Source organism: Coregonus lavaretus (assembly GCF_964263955.1).
Source record: "Coregonus lavaretus genome assembly, chromosome: 1".
Lineage (NCBI taxonomy): Eukaryota > Metazoa > Chordata > Actinopteri > Salmoniformes > Salmonidae > Coregonus > Coregonus lavaretus.
In genome coordinates, this window is record NC_139988.1 from 67,387,333 (window position 1) to 67,406,118 (window position 18,786).

Here is an 18,786-nt window from a genome sequence, read left to right on the forward strand (position 1 = left end):
AAAATCAGCAGGGGATCAAATACTTTTTTCCCCTCACTGTAGATAGATAGATAGGGAGGGAGCTAGGGAGTGAAGGGGAGTGAGAGGGGGGAGACATGGTGGGTTATGGGGAGGGGTGGGATGAGAGGAAAAGGGATTAAGGTCAGCCTTGTTGAGCATCGTACACCGTAAACAAGAATGACTTGCCTCCAATCAAGCATAGGATTAGTTGGCCCCAAACAAATTCTAGGCAATGTTGACACAGATAATAATGATTATTGATAGAATAAGATAATTTGTTGTATCATGTATTTATGTCATTGTATGGATCGTTTATAACATTCACCCTTCTAATTGCAGTGTGTGAATTCAAGTAGGCTATACATACAGTGAGGGAAAAAAGTATTAAATCATGTTTTGCAGAGGGGTCAAATACTTATTTCCCTCATTAAAATGCAAATCAATTCATAACATTTCTGACATGCGTTTTTCTGGATTTTTTTGTTGTTATTCTGTCTCTCACTGTTCAAATAAACCTACCATTAAAATTATAGACTGATCATGTCTTTGTCAGTGGGCAAACGTACAAAATCAGCAGGGGATCAAATACTTTTTTCCCTCACTGTATGTATAGCCTACTTGAATTCACACACTGCAATTAGAAGGGTGAATGTTATAAACGATCCATACAATGACATAAATACATGATACAAAAAATTATCTTATTCTATCAATAATCATCATTATCTGTGTCAACATTGCCTAGAATTTGTTTGGGGCCAACTAATCCTATGCTTCCTTGCCCTGTACCTGCTATTTGTCAGCTGAAATGAGGATGGCCAGTGTGCAGTTCCGGGCTCGTCGGGCTGCGGAGCCGGCAAAACCAGAACATGAACATGAAAAAGTGCCAGAACAAGCAGAGGAGCCAGCTACCCACGTCCCTCCAGCACACCACCCCGGCCACCACAACTATGACCACATGAAGAACAAGTTCATGAATGAGATTGGCCATCTGCCACGTAAGTAGTTCCTGGCATATAGATGGAATTGGGCAAGACTGAGGACTCCACAGATGCTGTTTTCCTAACTTTTATGTCATCTCTGTAGCTATCGTGGAAGGTTGAAATCTGCTTGGGTCCTGATCCTGATGCAGCAATGTAATTCTCTCATGGATTTTTGGGTGGAGGGACTGAGTGAGAGCTGGTGACAAAAATAGAACAAGAGTTATGGGATCATACATATAAGCCATGACAGATGTTAGAACTATGGAAAGGAACACGGGATTCACATTCTTTAAAAAAAATAGATGTATAGGTGTTATGCAGGATACACTTCACTTCATCATCTCCCTTCATCTTCATTTTATCATATCATTCCTCTTTTCTCACAGGACTTATTCAAAGAAGTAATAACGTTTTCATTCTCCGTGTGCATTTACTTTGAATATACCTACAGTTGCGGTCAAATATATTGGCACCTTTGCACTTTATAATGGAGTGCAATGGAGAAAGTTCTGTTTTCTCTTTCAAAACTGGTTGAATGGCTATTGTTACCCTGTAGGCACCTACAACTTACCACAGTTGACATAAATTACACCGTAAACAAGAATGACTTGCCTCCAATCAAATTAATTTTAATTTTGAATAATTTAGTCCAGGACATTTTTTTACTTTGAAGAGAAAAGTCTCAATTTCAGTTTTGATGTTGGTCCTGTTCAGATGTAAATCAAACAAATACACACGTGAACACCAACGTTGTTTTTCCAATTTCAACTTATTTGAGAAGAAATAGTGAATCTTGCACAAATATTTGACCGCAACTGTATATTGGTAGATTGATCACCCCCTAGCCTCCCTTCTCCTGTGTACATTGTGACATTACAACCCCATCTAAGTCTATAGCAATTATGTCTGTTATTGTTTTCCTTTAAGATTTGTTTTTCACCGTCATTAACAAACCTTGTCCCTTATTCAGATGTCAAACACTAGTCAACATCTAGCACCTTAGGGTACTTGAATAGACTTCCCACTATTTTTATATTTAGTTTGTCCTGCTATATTTTCTTGTCCTGGTATACTTTCTGCTTCCCTCACTGTTTCAAGTATCTTGGTATAGTTTCTCATATGTTAAGATAGACAGTATGTCTTTAGATGTTAATTGTGTTGTTACCTCTTTCTTCTGTAGTCCCTATGTGGGCAGTTGGGGCCATCGTTGTGGTGGTGCTGGTTTTGGTAGGATGCTGCACGTTCTGCCTCTTCAAAAAATGCTTTGGGAAAAAGAAAAAAACTAAGAAAGTGAGGGAGAGGAAGGCTGGCCGTCGGAGGAAGGCAGACAACGAAGGGGGAGGAGAGGGTGGGGATAAGGTAAGAAGGACACGGGAAAGATAGGAAGAAATTACATACACATTTCCCATGAATATGACAAATATAGACAGTGCCATGCAGTATCAAACAAAAACAGAAAATATGTGTCTGCGATCTATTATTCAGGAAGAGGGGGATAAGAAAGAAGGGGAAGGAGAGGAGAAGGAACAGGAGAAGCTGGGAAAACTGGAGTTCTCCTTGGACTACAACTTCACAGATGCCCAGGTAGTGCCAAGTCCTTTTGGTTGTATGGTACAATACTTTGTCAAAAGAGGCCCCTGTGGCACAACATATTAATACTGTATTACTAGCGCCCTGTGTTTTGCGCAATCATGTCACATGACCTGGATTTTAACCTTTATTTAAAGCTTTTTCATCCAACTGTCCCCTTTTCTTTTTATCTCAGATGGTCCAGCACCATCCTCAGACAATTGCTTACATTTTTTGTGTAATTCCCATTTCTGGATAGTCTTGCTATGTCACATGACTGCACAAAACACTGTTCCTTATGTATGACAGCACAGCACATTTGTTGCAATTCTGTTATTTAGTGTAGCAGATGCTCTTCTCCAGAGTAACTTACAATCAGTTCATACACTTAGTAAAGATGTAAAACAGCAAAATACTAGCCTAACTGGTGTGTGTCAATATTAGTTAAGTATGTGGACACCCCTTCAAATTAGTGGATTTGGCTATTTCACCCATACCCGTTGCTGACAGGTGTATAAAATCGAGCACACAGCCATGCAATCTCCATAGACAAACATTGGCAGTATAGACAAACATTGGCAGTAGAATGGCCCGTACAGAAGAGTTCAGTGACTTTCAACATGGCACCGTCATAGGATGCCACCTTTCCACAAGTCAGTTTGTCAAATTTCTGCCCTGCTAGAGCTGCCACGGTCAACTGTAAGTGCTTTTATTGTGAAGTGGAAATATCTAGAAGCAACAACGGCTCAGCCTCGAAGTGGTAGGCCACACAAGCTCACAGAACGGGACAGCCGAATGCTGAAGCTCGTAGCGCGTAGAAATCGTCTGTCCTCGGTTGCAACACTCACTCCCGAGTTCCAAACTGCCTCTGGAAGCAATGTCAGCACAAGAACTGTTCGTCGGGAGCTTCATGAAATGGGTTTCCATGGTCGAGCAGCTGCACACAAGCCTAAGATCACCATGCGCAATACCAAGAGTTGGTTGGAGTGGTGTAAAGCTCACCGCCTGGAGCAGTGGAAACGTGTTCTCTGAATTGATGAATGACGCTTCATCATCTGGCAGTCCGAAGGACAAATCTGGGTTTGGCAGATGCCAGGAGAACGCTACCTGCCCCAAGTGCCAACTGTAAAGTTTGGTGGAGGAGGAATAATAGTCTGGTGTTGTTTTTCACGGTTCGTGCTGCTAGGCCCCTTAGTTCCAGTGAAGGGAAATCTTAACGCTACAGCATACAATGACATTCTAGACGATTCTGTGCTTCAACTTTTTGGCAACAGTTTGGGGAAGGCCCTTTCCTGTTTCAGCATGACAATGGCCCCGTGCACAAAGCGAGGTCCATACAGAAATGGTTTGTCGAGATCGGTGTGGAAGAACTTGACTGGCCTGCACAGAGCCCTGACCTAAATCCCATTGAACACCTTTGGGATGAATTGGAACGCTGACTGCGAGCCAGGCCTAATCGCCCAACATCAGTGCCTGACCTCACTAATGCTCTTGTGGCTGAATAGAAGCAAGTCCTCGCAGCAATGTTCCAACATCTAGTGGAAAGCTTTCCCAGAAGAGTGGCGGCTGTTATAGCAGCAAAGGGGGGACCAACTCCATATTAATGCCCATGATTTGGAATGAGATGTTCGACGAGCAGGTGTCCACATACTTTTGGCCATGTAGTGTTTTTTTGGGGATGTAGCTCAGTTGGTAGAGCATGGCGTTTGCAACGCCGGGGTTGTGGGTTCGATTCCCACGGGGGGCTAGTATGAAAATAAAACAATAAAAACAAACAAAAACACAATTTATAATGTATGCACTCACTAACTGTAAGTCGCTCTGGATAAGAGCGTCTGCTAAATGACTCAAATGTAAATGTAAAAATGTAGTGTGTGTATACTATATATATATATATATATATATATATATATATATATATATATATATATTCAATAATGTGTGTGACATTAATATGAACCATGTCTGAAATTGAGACTTTCTGGGTGTGGTGAGTGTGGTGAAAGGAGTCAGGCGCAGGAGGGTAATCACTGAATACAGAGTTTATTCCTTTGTTGACACACAAATGCGCTCCAATAGCGATCAACGAAACAGGCACAGGGGAAACAAACATCCCTGGCAATTACACTGTAACGGAATCCAAGAATACATAGGCACAGGGGGAAAAACTACCCTGGCAACACAATGTTATGAGTAGCTCCACCGAGCTACATTACTCTCACAATTAACAATCACCCACAAGGGGGCAGAGGGAACACTTATACACAGACTAATTAGGGGATAGGAACCAGGTGTGTGTGATTGACAAGACCAGACAATTGTGATGATGATTGGGGCGGCAGTGGTTAGTAAGCCGGTGACGACGAACCCCGAAGCCTGCCCGAACAAGGAGGGGAGGCAGCCTCGGCCGAAGTCGCGACACTGGGAGAAATGTCTTGAACCTCTGGGTGTTTTATTCTTCACCTGATCATCCTGACTCCTCCTCTTGGTCTTCTCTCTCCAAAGCTTATAGTGGGTATCCTCCAGGCTCAGGATCTGGCTGCCATGGATATGGGGGGTACCTCGGACCCCTATGTAAAAGTCTACCTGCTCCCAGACAAAAAGAAGAAGCATGAAACTAAGGTCCAGCGCAAGAACCTGTGCCCGGTTTTCAACGAGACCTTCATCTTCAAGGTTTACGTGGTGTCTGACCTTGTGGCTTTGTTTGTTTGTTTGTCTTATGTCTGGGTATGTTTGTTTTCTGTCTCTGTAGCAGCTTGTGTTGGTGTTCCAGGTTGTTGATGATGTATCACTTGTTGGTCTCTGAGTTCACGTGGGCAGAAGTCGAGCCCATGTCCGTGCTTCCCTTCGTAGTTTGTCTCTCGTTCTCTGATTGCCGTCCGTCAAGGTATCCCCGAACAACTTTAAAAATGCAGAATTAAGAATGCATTTTTACTTGTCTCCTGTCAATACATGTTTTCATTTGTTTGCTTAGTTTGTCTGGATTTGATAGTTATATGTATTTTTATGTTGGCATGTTAAGTTTTATGGTATACTTGCTATTTTACATAGAACTGTTTTTGATCAATTCCGGCAAACCGCCATACATTGATATACCTATTAAGAACTGCACTAACCAATGCTGTTTTTTAATAACTCTAAGCCAGAGCCAACCATGCATGACATAAATATCTCTCTGAGGCACATCAGTTGGGCAGACATTCACTTGTGACTAATGCCCCTGCCTTTCCTCCAAGATCCCGTACACAGAGTTGGGAGGGAAGATCCTGGTGTTGCAGGTCTTCGACTTTGACCGTTTCTCCAAGCATGATGTGATTGGGGAGATAAAGATCCCCATGAACAGTGTGGATCTGGGACAACCAATGCAATGTTGGAGGGACCTGGAGAACAGTGAAAAAGAAGAGGTATGATGTACTGTGGTATTACTAACTCTTTGGTCATCCATCCAGTCACCCCCACATTCGCATGATGGATAGATCACAACCTAATGTAATAGTTTCCTCCTTATTTGATCTGTTTCTGGCTGGTGGTTTAACACCATGTTGTTCTGATGTGCATCTCTCAGGCAGAGAAACTGGGTGATGTCTGCATCTCCTTGCGCTATGTACCTACTGCTGGCAAACTCACTATCAACATCATGGAGGCCAAGAACCTAAAGAAGATGGATGTTGGTGGCTTATCAGGTGATTTTAAATCTCTCAACAAATAGTTGTATTTTCTCGTTCCCTCCAAGGTTGTACGGCCTCGCAAACGTATCAGCAACGTTTTCAGTTTACATGATTACAGATTCATCCAATGAGATATGTGTAAAATTGTTCCTCATGAGTCTACCAGCTGTCCGGCATGAAGCCTTGTCTGATCAAAGTCTACCAAAAAACATTTGACTAATTGGCTTGCTCCCTTCTCTTCCACCGTTCCCTCAGATCCATTTGTGAAGATTGTTCTGCAGCACAATGGGAAACGAATCAAGAAGAAGAAGACAACTGTCAAGAAGAACACACTCAATCCTTACTTCAATGAGAGCTTCAGCTTTGAGATTCCCTTCGAGCAGATTCAGGTATTGCATCTTTGCCTTATCAATCCATTTGTAGTTGCAGAGTACCCAGTCAGTATTCTGGAAGTATAGTAAGTGTTTTAATGTATCTTCTGTGTTTCTTATTCAGAAAGTGCAGGTCGTCATAACAGTGTATGACTATGACAAGCTTGGGAGCAACGATGCAATTGGCAAGACCTTCATGGGTTACGGTGCCACAGGAGTTGGTCTCAAACATTGGTCAGAAATGTTGGCCAATCCGAGACGTCCAGTTGCCCAATGGCATGTCCTCTGCCCAGAGGAGGAGGTGGATGCAGCTCTGAAGGTCCCACCTCGTTAATGATCCCTCAACATCCTTGGATCATTAATGTTGTCCACAAGGAAAGCAAACGTTTTGATATGTCTTTCAGTGTTATTAAGACCTCTTTGTATGTTTGCCTCTGTCTGATTTTCTGTCATCTCTTTTTGTCATTCTTTTTTGTTAAGAGTGTGTGTGCGTGTGCACACATCGCAGCATGACCGTTCATGTGTTTGTGTAAAATTACCTGCATTTGTCTCAATGTTCAGGAATGATTATAGCCCAAATTGTGTTCTTTAGTTGTTTTATAAAACGTCACACTGTTGGTTTCTAAATGTAGGCCTAGATGTAAAAAATATATATATATCTGTAAAATATGCACCCTTGTTATATGGCCTTATAGGCTACAGACAATCAGATGAAGGAATTAAATTGGTTTTTGACTCATTGACAAGCTTGCATTCCACACAAATAGACAATTTCTGATTTTGTGAACTGTCATGTAGGCCTACGTTAAAAACATAATTAGTGGCAGTGGTTATAGTTAGAATTAAGTTTGCATTATGTTTTGCTTGTTGGTTGTAAGATACTTCAACTATACTGAACAAAAATATAAACGCAAATGTAAAATGTTGGTCCCATGTTTCATGAGCTGAAATAAAATATACCAGAAATGTTCCATATTCACAAAAAGCTTATTTCTCTCAAATGTTTTGCACAAATTTGTTACATCCCATGCCAAGATAATCCATCCTCCTGACAGGTGTGGCATATCAATAAGCTGATTAAACAGCATGATCATTACACAGGTTCACCTTGTGCTGGGGACAATAAAAGACCACTCTAAAATGTGCAGTTTTGTCACACATGCTGACTGCAGGAATGTCCACCAGAGCTGTTACCTGAGAATTTAATGTAAATTTCTCTACCATAAGCCGCCTTCAATGTCAATTTAGAGAATTTGGCAGTATGTCCAACCTGCCTCACAACCGCAGACCACGTGTAACCACCAGTGGCGGCTCCTGAAAAAATTCTCAGGGGGGGCAATTTTTCTGATGATTTAGGTGACCTACACACATTTAAAAAAAGATATGTCCAGCAACAACATGAAGACAGGGGCAGCATATAAGTCAATACCAGAAGCATTTATTGACTGATCTCAAAAGTGTTGGCTTACAAAAGCAAAATAAGTTATCACAGTAAAAATAATCAAGGGTGTTCTTTCACATTCCTCAACACTGCATAAACAATATACATTTCCATAAAACACCTCATCTAATTGTGCCACAAAGTTGACAAGTCCAAGAAAAATACCAGGGTTGGTGGAGCCCTCAGTTTCATCTTTGCCTCGCAAAGCTAACTCAAACACTCCGCAAAACTTCACACACTGGATTAGCCGGCTGAGGATGTGGCGGTTCTTGCTAACCTCATCGTTGTGGCGGCGGACAGCTAGCCTGTATCCCTCATCCAGCTGAGTGGCAATGTTCACTCTCCCCAAAGCAGACAATCTCAAACAGCTATCCATGTGGGTCTTTGACAGCTCATGTTTCTTAATCTTTTCTGAAAGATGGTGCATGTCCGTTACACCAGTCGCTGTCCAAGCGGTGCTGTCTGCCGTGCCGCCTTCAGGGTGAAAGAGTAAGCAGGGGTAGCAGAAGACTGCATTAGCTACATCGCAGCCTGCTAGCCAGGTTTTTCGTTCGTACCAATTTTTGGAAAATCCTCGGGTGTAGGACTTTCCCCCTTTAGTAGAAACCTGTTGAATTATAAAATTTGGTCTGGGAGGTCCTAATTGTTTCGTTGCCAATTTATCTTGATTTGTTCGCCGACAAAAAGGAACTTCTTTCAAAGAGACAATCGAGTTGCACTGAACGATAGCCATCTTGACAGTAGTACGTGAATTGATTGACGCTGCTACCCGCTCTTTTCTTAGTTACGTTCATGGTTATGTTACGTATGACGAAAGCGCGTAAGTGCAAGCCCTCCCGAAACCCATAGAGATTGTATTGAAAGCTCTGATATTTGAAAAAAAAAGATTTTACATGAGAGTCTATGAGAGACTTCTGGGGCGATTTTCAACCTGACTGAAATCGCCCCAAAAGGGGCGGGGCCATTTGAAGCACGACTTTAGCCTGATTGGTGGCAGATCAGACGTCTAGATTAGAACACTGATAACTGCTGTTGCCGTGATATAATTGATTAGAAAAAAAATCCCTTCCTTTTCCTGTTTGGCAGTGCGTCGCCCATATCGCCCTAATGAACACACCGCCCCTGGTAACCACACCAGCCCAGGACCTCCACATCCGGCTTCTTCACCTGCGGGATCGTCTGAGACCAGCCACCCGGACAGCTGATGAAACTGAGGAGTATTTATGTCTGTAATAAAGCCCTTTTGTGGGGAAAAACTATTTCTGATTGGCTGGCCCTGGCTCCCCATGTCTACGCCCCTGCCCAGTCATGTGAAATCCATAGATTAGGGCCTAATTAATTTATTTGAATTTACTAATTTCCTTAAATGATCTGTAACTCAGTAAAATCGATGAAATTGTTGCATGCTGAGTTTATATTTCTCTTCAGTATATTTCTGTTAGTAAAAAAGTAAAATGCAGTGTGAGGTGCTATGTCAATGTGCTAAATAATGCTCCCTATTTTGCCTAGTCATATAAATAATTTTGTTCAGTGACTTCAGTTATACAAAATAAATAATAATGTTAAAGAAATGTGGGGTTTCTTATGCATCTGCTCTCAACTATGGAAAATGCTGCAGTTACACAAGAGGGACATAGAGGACGCTACTCTTAATTCTTTGAAAAAGTGTTGCTTAGCAACACATCATAAACTACACTGAAAAGGTTTGGCTTGAGAGTGCCCTGACGAGAGGTGAGTTTATCCAAATGTCATGACAAAAATAACTGTATTTGACTTGTCTCCTTTCCACAACTCATCATGATGAAAATTATCTATCTTCGCACATGAGTTTGTATGCATGCCAGTCAAGTCACACAGTCTGACATCTTGAGAAAGTTACTGTAGCTAGCTAGCTATGAAAGTTAGCTAGTAAGCTATCTAACGTTATCTAACTAATTGCTATACTTGTCTTGTTAACAGCATGCTAATATTTATTTGGAATACGCTTCGCTGAATATTACTAAAATAGGCCAATGCTTATTTGCAAGCTATGTAGAAATGTGGCTGGCTTGCTCAGGTGCAGTTAAAACTTGATGAACTAAATTACTGCTGAACCCTTTTGCAAGCTACCAGAGGAAGCGTTTTCATTTTTATATATTGATGGGCGACAAGGAAAAGATACATTACTTACCCAGTGGAAATAAAACAGTTAACGTTACAACATGTCGTCTTCAGAATGAGCACTGGTCGAACTATGGAGGGCGCGGGCTGTGTGACCTGGTGGGGCTTCAGTCCTGCGCGTGACCTCCTGCTGTGCAGAGGTGAGAATCACGTGGCTGACCTTTTTCTTACCTACGTTCTTTTTTATGGAAATACCACAGAGTTTTTACATTTTACATTTTAGTCATTTAGCAGACGCTCTTATCCAGAGCGACTTACAATTAGTGAGTGCATTCATTTTTCATACTGGCTCCCCGTGGGAAGTGTAGCCCCTATAGCTAAAACATATAGAAATACAATTGTAGGAGATGTTATGTCAACTGCATTATCAGATAACATAAGTATTATCATTAGTCCTACAGCTTCCAAAGCTTATCTTCTTATTTGGCAAAATGATATGTTATGTTGTATTTTTGTTTTAACCTCTGCACAATTAATCCCTTACCCAAAACAACTGGGCACACACTGGTTGAATCAACATTGTTTCTGCGTCATTTCAATGAAATTACATTGAATGTCTGTGCCCAGTGGGTAGTAACTGTGAGTGAGATTTAACCAGACCAAATTGGGTAAGTGTCTTGCCAGCTGTTTGCAACAATAATACGCCGCAATATTGCAGATTGCTGCATTTTAATCCCAATGTAAATCAATCCCCTTGTTGTAAAATTTATGGTGGAGTCTCTCTCACGCTCTCTCTCTCTCTCTCTCTTGCTCAGGCTCAGAGAGGCAGGAGGGTGAGGTAAATGTTTTACTGGTGGGAAGTGGTGACCCAAGACACATACTCAAGACCATTGCTGGCCTGAGAGACACAGATACCCTTCATGTGAGTTACAACATTTGTAACTTTAATGTATGTCTGTCCCAGTTAGTAACACAATAACACCATAATATTGTGCTATGTTAATGTCGTGTGCATCTTGAGTGCCCAAGCCAAGGGATTTCAGTCTTTCGTGTCTTCAGTGGTCGGACTGAATTTGCAGCACAAGTATTAGGTCTATGGTTAATAAACTATCACCTGTCTCTGTTTCCTGGCAGATATGGGTGATAGAGAATAGTATGGACGTAGTGGCTCGACAACTGCTGCTCCTCTTTCTGTCTCTGACACCCCAGGAGAGCATGGGACTTCACGGTCAGTCATAGCGATAATCCATAGACTATCCATAGAAACTGCAATAGAAACATCAAAGTAGCCTTATATCCACTAATGTTATGCATATACTACATTATTTTCTTGCATGTTGCAATACATTTAGACCTTGTAGTATGTTAATTAAGTAAGCTTTAAATCCAATTGTACCCTGTGTGCTTATTATACTGTGTCTGTATTCCCAGAAAAGACTGAGGTTTTCCTGGAGTTGTTTGGTAACAGTGAGGTCCGCAGTCAGACAGAGGAGACACTGAGACACGTGGCGTCACAACTGTCTCTCTCAGTCACTGAGACACTAGAAAAACCCGCAAATCCCTGCCTGGACACCACGCATCTCAGAGTAAGAAACTGTCCGTCTTTTTGTCTACTTATCTGTCAGAGTATATATTTAAATTCTTGGAAATTGAGGACTAATTTTTAAAAAATCTACCATCACAGTAACTTTGGGGACGGAGTGAATATGAGGAATCTTATATTGATAAATGACCATTGAGCTTATAAACCAGTGTTCTTCCACCATTTCCAATGCTTCAATTATCCATAATCCATGATTCCCATTTAACTTTTTCCTTTAAACTTTAACAGTTCAAGGAGCGTGATGATTTGGACAGGATATTCAAACAATGGATCCACCCCCCCTCATCTGCACGTTCTGCCCCCGTATCAATAGCCAAGGCCTGGGACGGCCGGGTCCGGCAGCATCTGGGCACCCGCTATGACTCCAGGGTGGGCTGCTTCGACTGGGACCTCACCATGAAGCTACACCAGAAAGGGGTATGTATGTGTTAGCCTGCAGGTCCTATACATGGCCTGTCAAAGATCGTCAAGTTGGCACATTTTGGGACCAGGCTAGGTATGTGGCATAGTGCAGCACAATCAAGGGATGCTTTGACATACACTACCAGTCAACATTTTGGACACACCTACTCATTCAAGGGATTTTCTTTATGTTTACTATTTTTTACATTGTAGAATAATAGTGGAGACATCAAAACTATGAAATAACACATATGGAATCATGTAGTAACCAAAAAAGTGTTAAACAAATCAAAATATATTTTATATTTGAGATTCTTCAAATAGCCACCCTTTGCCCTGATGACAGCTTTGCACACTCTTGGCATTCTCTCAATGCATTTCAATTAACAGGTGTGCCTTCTTAAAAGTTAATTTGTGGAATTTATTTCCTTCTTAATGCGTTTGAGCCAAGCAGTTGTGTTGTGACAAGGGAGGGGTGGTATACAGATGATAGTCCTCCTATTTGGTAAAAGACCAACTCCATATTATGGCAAGAACAGCTCAAATAAGCAAAGAGAAACAACAGTCCATCATTACTTTAAGACATGAAGGTCAGTCAATACGGAACATTTCAAGAACTTTGAAAGTTTCTTCAAGTGCAGTCGCAAAAACCATCAAGCGCTATGATGAAACTGGCTCTCATGAGGACCGCCACAGGAATGGAAGACCCAGAGTTACCTCTGCTGCAGAGGATACATTCCTTAGAGTTACCAGCCTCAGAAATTGCAGCCCAAATAAATGCTTCACAGAGTTCAAGTCACAGACACATCTCAACATCAACTGTTCAGAGGGGACTGCGTGAATCAGGCTTTCATGGTCGAATTGCTGCAAAGAAACCATTACTAAAGGACACCAATAAGAAGAAGAGACCTGCTTGGGCCAAGAAACACGAGCAATGGACATTAGACCAGTGGAAATGTGTACTTTGGTCTTGAGTCCAAATTTGATATTTTTGTTTCCAGCCGCTGTGTCTTTGTGAGACGCGGTTTTGGTGAACGGATGATCGCCGCATGTGTAGTTCCCACCGTAAAGCATGGAGGAGGAGGTGTTATTGTGTGGGGTGCTTTGCTGGTGACACTGTCTTGAATTATTTAGAATTCAAGGCACACTGTTTTTCAACAGGACAATGACCCAACACACCTCCAGGCTGTGTAAGGGCTATTTTACCAAGAAGGAGAGTGATGGAGTGCTGCATCAGATGACCTGGCCTCCACAATCCCCCGACCTCAACCCAATTGAGATGGTTTGGAATGAGTCGGACGGCAGAGTGAAGGAAAAGCAGCCAACAAGTGCTCAGCATATGTGGGAACTCCTTCAAGACTGTTGGAACAGCATTCCAGGTGAAGCTGGTTGAGAGAATGCCAAGAGTGTGCAAAGCTGTCATCAAGGCAAAGGGTGGCTAAATATAAAATATATTTTGATTTGTTTAACACTTTTGTGGTTACTACATGATTCCATATGTGTTATTTCATAGTTTTGATGTCTTCACTATTATTAGTAAAACATTAAGAAAAACCCTTGAATGAGTAGGTGTGTCCAAACTTTTGACTGGTACTGTAGGTTAGAAAACCTGGTCCTCTGTAGCTCAGCTGGTAGAGCACGGCGCTTGTAACGCCAAGGTAGTGGGTTCGATCCCCAGGACCACCCATACACAAAAAATGTATGCACGCATGACTGTAAGTCGCTTTGGATAAAAGCGTTTGCTAAATGGCATATTATTATATTATTATAGAAAAGGAAATTCATGCAACATAGCTGATCGTGATAAACAAATGGAATGGCTGGTTTCCTACATTCTGAAAAGACACCAAAACAATGACATAGATTGTTTATTATCTACACTTATTGATTCCTGGCTGTTGACATCTTCTGTTCACTATGAAATACAGTGGGGGAAAAAAGTATTTAGTCAGCCACCAATTGTGCAAGTTCTCCCACTTAAAAAGATGAGAGAGGCCTGTAATTTTCATCATAGGTACACGTCAACTATGACAGACAAATTGAGATTTTTTTTCCAGAAAATCACATTGTAGGATTTTTAATGAATTTATTTGCAAATTATGGTGGAAAATAAGTATTTGGTCACCTACAAACAAGCAAGATTTCTGGCTCTCACAGACCTGTAACTTCTTATTTAAGAGGCTCCTCTGTCCTCCACTCGTTACCTGTATTAATGGCACCTGTTTGAACTTGTTATCAGTATAAAAGACACCTGTCCACAACCTCAAACAGTCACACTCCAAACTCCACTATGGCCAAGACCAAAGAGCTGTCAAAGGACACCAGAAACAAAATTGTAGACCTGCACCAGGCTGGGAAGACTGAATCTGCAATAGGTAAGCAGCTTGGTTTGAAGAAATCAACTGTGGGAGCAATTATTAGGAAATGGAAGACATACAAGACCACTGATAATCTCCCTCGATCTGGGGCTCCACGCAAGATCTCACCCCGTGGGGTCAAAATGATCACAAGAACGGTGAGCAAAAATCCCAGAACCACACGGGGGGACCTAGTGAATGACCTGCAGAGAGCTGGGACCAAAGTAACAAAGCCTACCATCAGTAACACACTACGCCGCCAGGGACTCAAATCCTGCAGTGCCAGACGTGTCCCCCTGCTTAAGCCAGTACATGTCCAGGCCCGTCTGAAGTTTGCTAGAGTGCATTTGGATGATCCAGAAGAGGATTGGGAGAATGTCATATGGTCAGATGAAACCAAAATAGAACTTTTTGGTAAAAACTCAACTCGTCGTGTTTGGAGGACAAAGAATGCTGAGTTGCATCTAAAGAACACCATACCTACTGTGAAGCATGGGGGTGGAAACATCATGCTTTGGGGCTGTTTTTCTGCAAAGGGACCAGGACGACTGATCCGTGTAAAGGAAAGAATGAATGGGGCCATGTATCGTGAGATTTTGAGTGAAAACCTCCTTCCATCAGCAAGGGCATTGAAGATGAAACGTGGCTGGGTCTTTCAGCATGACAATGATCCCAAACACACCGCCCGGGCAACGAAGGAGTGGCTTCGTAAGAAGCATTTCAAGGTCCTGGAGTGGCCTAGCCAGTCTCCAGATCTTAACCCCATAGAAAATCTTTGGAGGGAGTTGAAAGTCCGTGTTGCCCAGCGACAGCCCCAAAACATCACTGCTCTAGAGGAGATCTGCATGGAGGAATGGGCCAAAATACCAGCAACAGTGTGTGAAAACCTTGTAAAGACTTACAGAAAATGTTTGACCTGTGTCATTGCCAACAAAGGGTATATAACAAAGTATTGAGAAACTTTTGTTATTGACCAAATACTTATTTTCCACCATAATTTGCAAATAAATTCATAAAAAATCCTACAATGTGATTTTCTGGAGAAAAAAAATCTCATTTTGTCTGTCATAGTTGACGTGTACCTATGATGAAAATTACAGGCCTCTCTCATCATTTTAAGTGGGAGAACTTGCACAATTGGTGGCTGACTAAATACTTTTTTTCCCCACTGTAAATACTGACTGTGCTCAGCCTACTGATTGTCAGTGAAACAAAGGCCTAATGTTCTTTCCCTTTCCCTCTCTTTCCTCACTTCAGTGTGGCGTCATCAACAAACAGCACTACAAACTATGGAGGGAGCGGGGCGTGGCCTTTGAGATGAGGGAGGGCATCTACCAAATGGCGAATGAGAGCTTACTCTCCATGCGAGTATTCAGTCATGTAAGTTATTGTTTCTTTGGTAAAACTATCATTTTGACGATTTTGGCAATGGCAATGTTGTGGTAAAGAATGGTGGTGTATCATTACCCTCTTCTTCCCTGTGTGTGTGTGTGTGTGTGTGTGTGTGTGTGTGTGTGTGTGTGTGTGTGTGTGTGTGTGTGTGTGTGTGTGTGTGTGTGTGTGTGTGTGTGTGTGTGTGTGTGTGTGTGTGTGTGTGTGTGTGTGTGTGTGTGTGCATGTGCATGCGTGCCTGTGTATAGAGGGGTGACAAAATGGCAATGAGGGGATACTGGGGAGACATTGTGTCCAGTCCTTACCTCTCCTTTGGCATCGAGACAGATGATGAGAAACTGCTGCAGAAACAGAATGGGCAACACGTCAAGGTAATAACATGTAATAACATTGTCTAAACATTGCAATTCTTTGTATTAACTTGTAATAATATTGTATTTATTGTTGAAGTTTTGATATTGAGTAGATCATGCCTGAGGTATATCCAAATAATATATCTCATAAATAATTCAGCTTTATGTCTGTATCCTGTTAGATGAGCCTATGAGATACTGTATGTATGTATGTATGTTTGTGTTTTTTATGAGAAACCATGTTTTCATCTAACCATGTTTATGCATAAAGTACCTGTCGGATAAAAAACTCACGACAGGCTTGATGGAAACAGCAAATTGTCAGTAAACTTTCCTAAATGTTGACAATGTTGGGAAATAAATCATGCGACAAATGGCAGTGGAACCGCTGCTAAACTGCAGTCACTTGATGCTATGTTGTGTGGTCCTGCCACTACGACTTGGAAAAGCATGCAAAGTAGGCTATAAATTGATGAACTTCACAGGGTGGTGACAGTGCACGGTGATGAGCTTGATGCTCATTTCCAATAAATATATTGAGGGTCCTAATTTGTTTGCTGGTGACATGATCAGTGCTTGGCTGCCAATTGAGAATTATCGCACTGGGCACAGATGTCAATTCAACGTCTATTCTACATTGGTTCAACGTAATTTCGTTGAAATGACGTGGAAACAATGTTGATTCAACCAGTGTGTGCCCAGTGGGATCTTTCTCTTATCCATAATCTCATCATGTACCCTCTGCACTGTATCTGCGAGCCGTTGGCTAAAATGCATGTGTCCTCCAGACCAGAGTGGGCTAATTTGCTGTTTATCGCAATACTTTTTGTGGTAAAACCATTGATAGAGTTAAAAATGGGATGGAAACACAAACTTTCGTTTTCTTTATTCGGTAAATGAAAAGTTTTGCGGCAAATTTTGTTATGTACACTACATCATTACACAGTTTGATGGAAACACACCTCTGCCGGTAAAATGTGCATATCGATCGAATATTAGAATATTCGCTTGAAAATCTTTCGACAAATGAATGGAAACCTAGCTAGAGATATGATTTAAAATGTAAGCATTTATTTTCCTCTCTCATGCCACTTTCTCTCCATCGCTGACAGACAGCCCAGGATATCTCGTATGTGAACGTGCAGGCGTTGTTCAAGTCTTTGTCCAGTAGAGGGGGCACTCCCCCTGCTCAGCCATGCAGTGAGGAGGGGAAAGCCCTTGTAACAGTGGAGCCAGCATCACAACCTGAAGCTCATCACAAATCACAAATCAACGGTAAAACTCCCAATGCTGAACATTGCCTTGAAAAACACTGTCAAATACTATGTCCTGCTGCACTAAGCTAAAGTATATAGCCTATAATGTTGGTGTTGACTGCAAAGTATTATACCATATACCTGACACAGTAAAATACTGTACAACCCACTATTGCACTATGTATTTTATCCTGTAAAATTAATTGTATTATTTCTATTTATTTTATCTTATACAATAAAACACTTTCAGAGCTCATGCACCTGAATGGGGTGTCAGTGACTTTCCTGCCCCTGGATTCTCTCTCTAAACTGCCAGAGAAACAGAAATACTCCCACTTTTTCAACAGCATCTACTGTGCTGCCAGGTACGCCAGCAACACTCCTTGTTCATTTCAAAACATTGATTATCACACAAGCGTATTTATAAAAACCTATTACCATTGTGAACTCCATGACCTGGAATGAGGAACAATGTATTATGTTAAACGCAATACCTTCTTGGGATCGTCACTCGAGCAGTGAGGGTTACTGTGGTTCCACCGTTCTGCTGCCAGTGAGTTTTACAGCCTGTATCTCTCTCTCTTCCTCCTTCCTCTTCTTCACTGTGAAGTATGGTGCACCATTTGAGCCCGACACTGAGACAGATTGCTGCACCCAAAGCCGCGCTCGTGGTGGAGCTGGCCAAGTGAGTGTCTGTCATACTTGTGACTGTTGCCATTTACTTGTTGTATTTCACTCATTGTGCAACGCTCATTGTATTTCACTGTATTTGCAAATCAGTTTGTATTCACCCACACAATAATTGGTTAATTGCATATCATACTTTTAATTGTAATTAACATAAGAATATACACATTGTCAATGGGTGATTTGCTGCTGTTGACAGGTCATGATTTTTCCAATCCATTTTTCCTGTGTTTGAGGTGTGTATGATGATGGGCTGTTCAGTGACTGTGTCCTCTCCATATGTCTCAGGTACCTATTGGATCTTACCAAGGAGCAGGAAGTGGGGTTTGCTGAGAAAGTCGGTGACATCGCCAAAGAGGCGGGGTTTGAGCCCTCACGGGAGGAGAAGAGTGATGTTTATGCCACGTTCACATTACAGAAGGAGTGAATATGTTCTATTCCATCAGGCACTCTATGCTTTACTCCTCTGACACTTCAAGTTAGTTTGACTAGGTAGGTCTCCAGTACTGCAAGAGGGGCAGAGCCATATACTGAATATATGTACAGAAGAGACAATTCTGTTAAAAGCTGATTGAAAGCAAAGGTAACATTTTGTGAGAGTTCA

The 18,786-nt window shown here is 41.8% G+C and overlaps 2 protein-coding genes across 2 annotated transcripts; both read left to right on the plus strand.

Annotated features, from left to right (window-relative positions):
* Positions 1–808: 808 nt before the first annotated feature.
* syt5b (synaptotagmin Vb) lies at positions 809–6,925 on the plus strand (the record flags this gene model as incomplete). Its single annotated transcript, XM_084173563.1, has 8 exons — positions 809–998; positions 2,164–2,342; positions 2,469–2,567; positions 5,058–5,225; positions 5,789–5,956; positions 6,118–6,235; positions 6,476–6,609; positions 6,716–6,925. The coding sequence occupies 8 exons, from the start codon at positions 809–811 to the stop codon at positions 6,923–6,925; spliced, it is 1,266 nt and encodes a 421-aa protein (XP_084029689.1).
* A 3,322-nt stretch (positions 6,926–10,247) lies between these two features.
* dnaaf3l (dynein axonemal assembly factor 3 like) lies at positions 10,248–18,609 on the plus strand (the record flags this gene model as incomplete). Its single annotated transcript, XM_084163787.1, has 11 exons — positions 10,248–10,332; positions 10,948–11,054; positions 11,267–11,360; positions 11,564–11,718; positions 11,964–12,152; positions 15,752–15,874; positions 16,135–16,257; positions 17,352–17,514; positions 17,746–17,860; positions 18,106–18,180; positions 18,471–18,609. 11 exons carry the CDS (start codon positions 10,248–10,250, stop codon positions 18,607–18,609), a joined length of 1,368 nt encoding a protein of 455 aa, XP_084019913.1.
* Between the last annotated feature and the right edge of the window lie 177 nt (positions 18,610–18,786).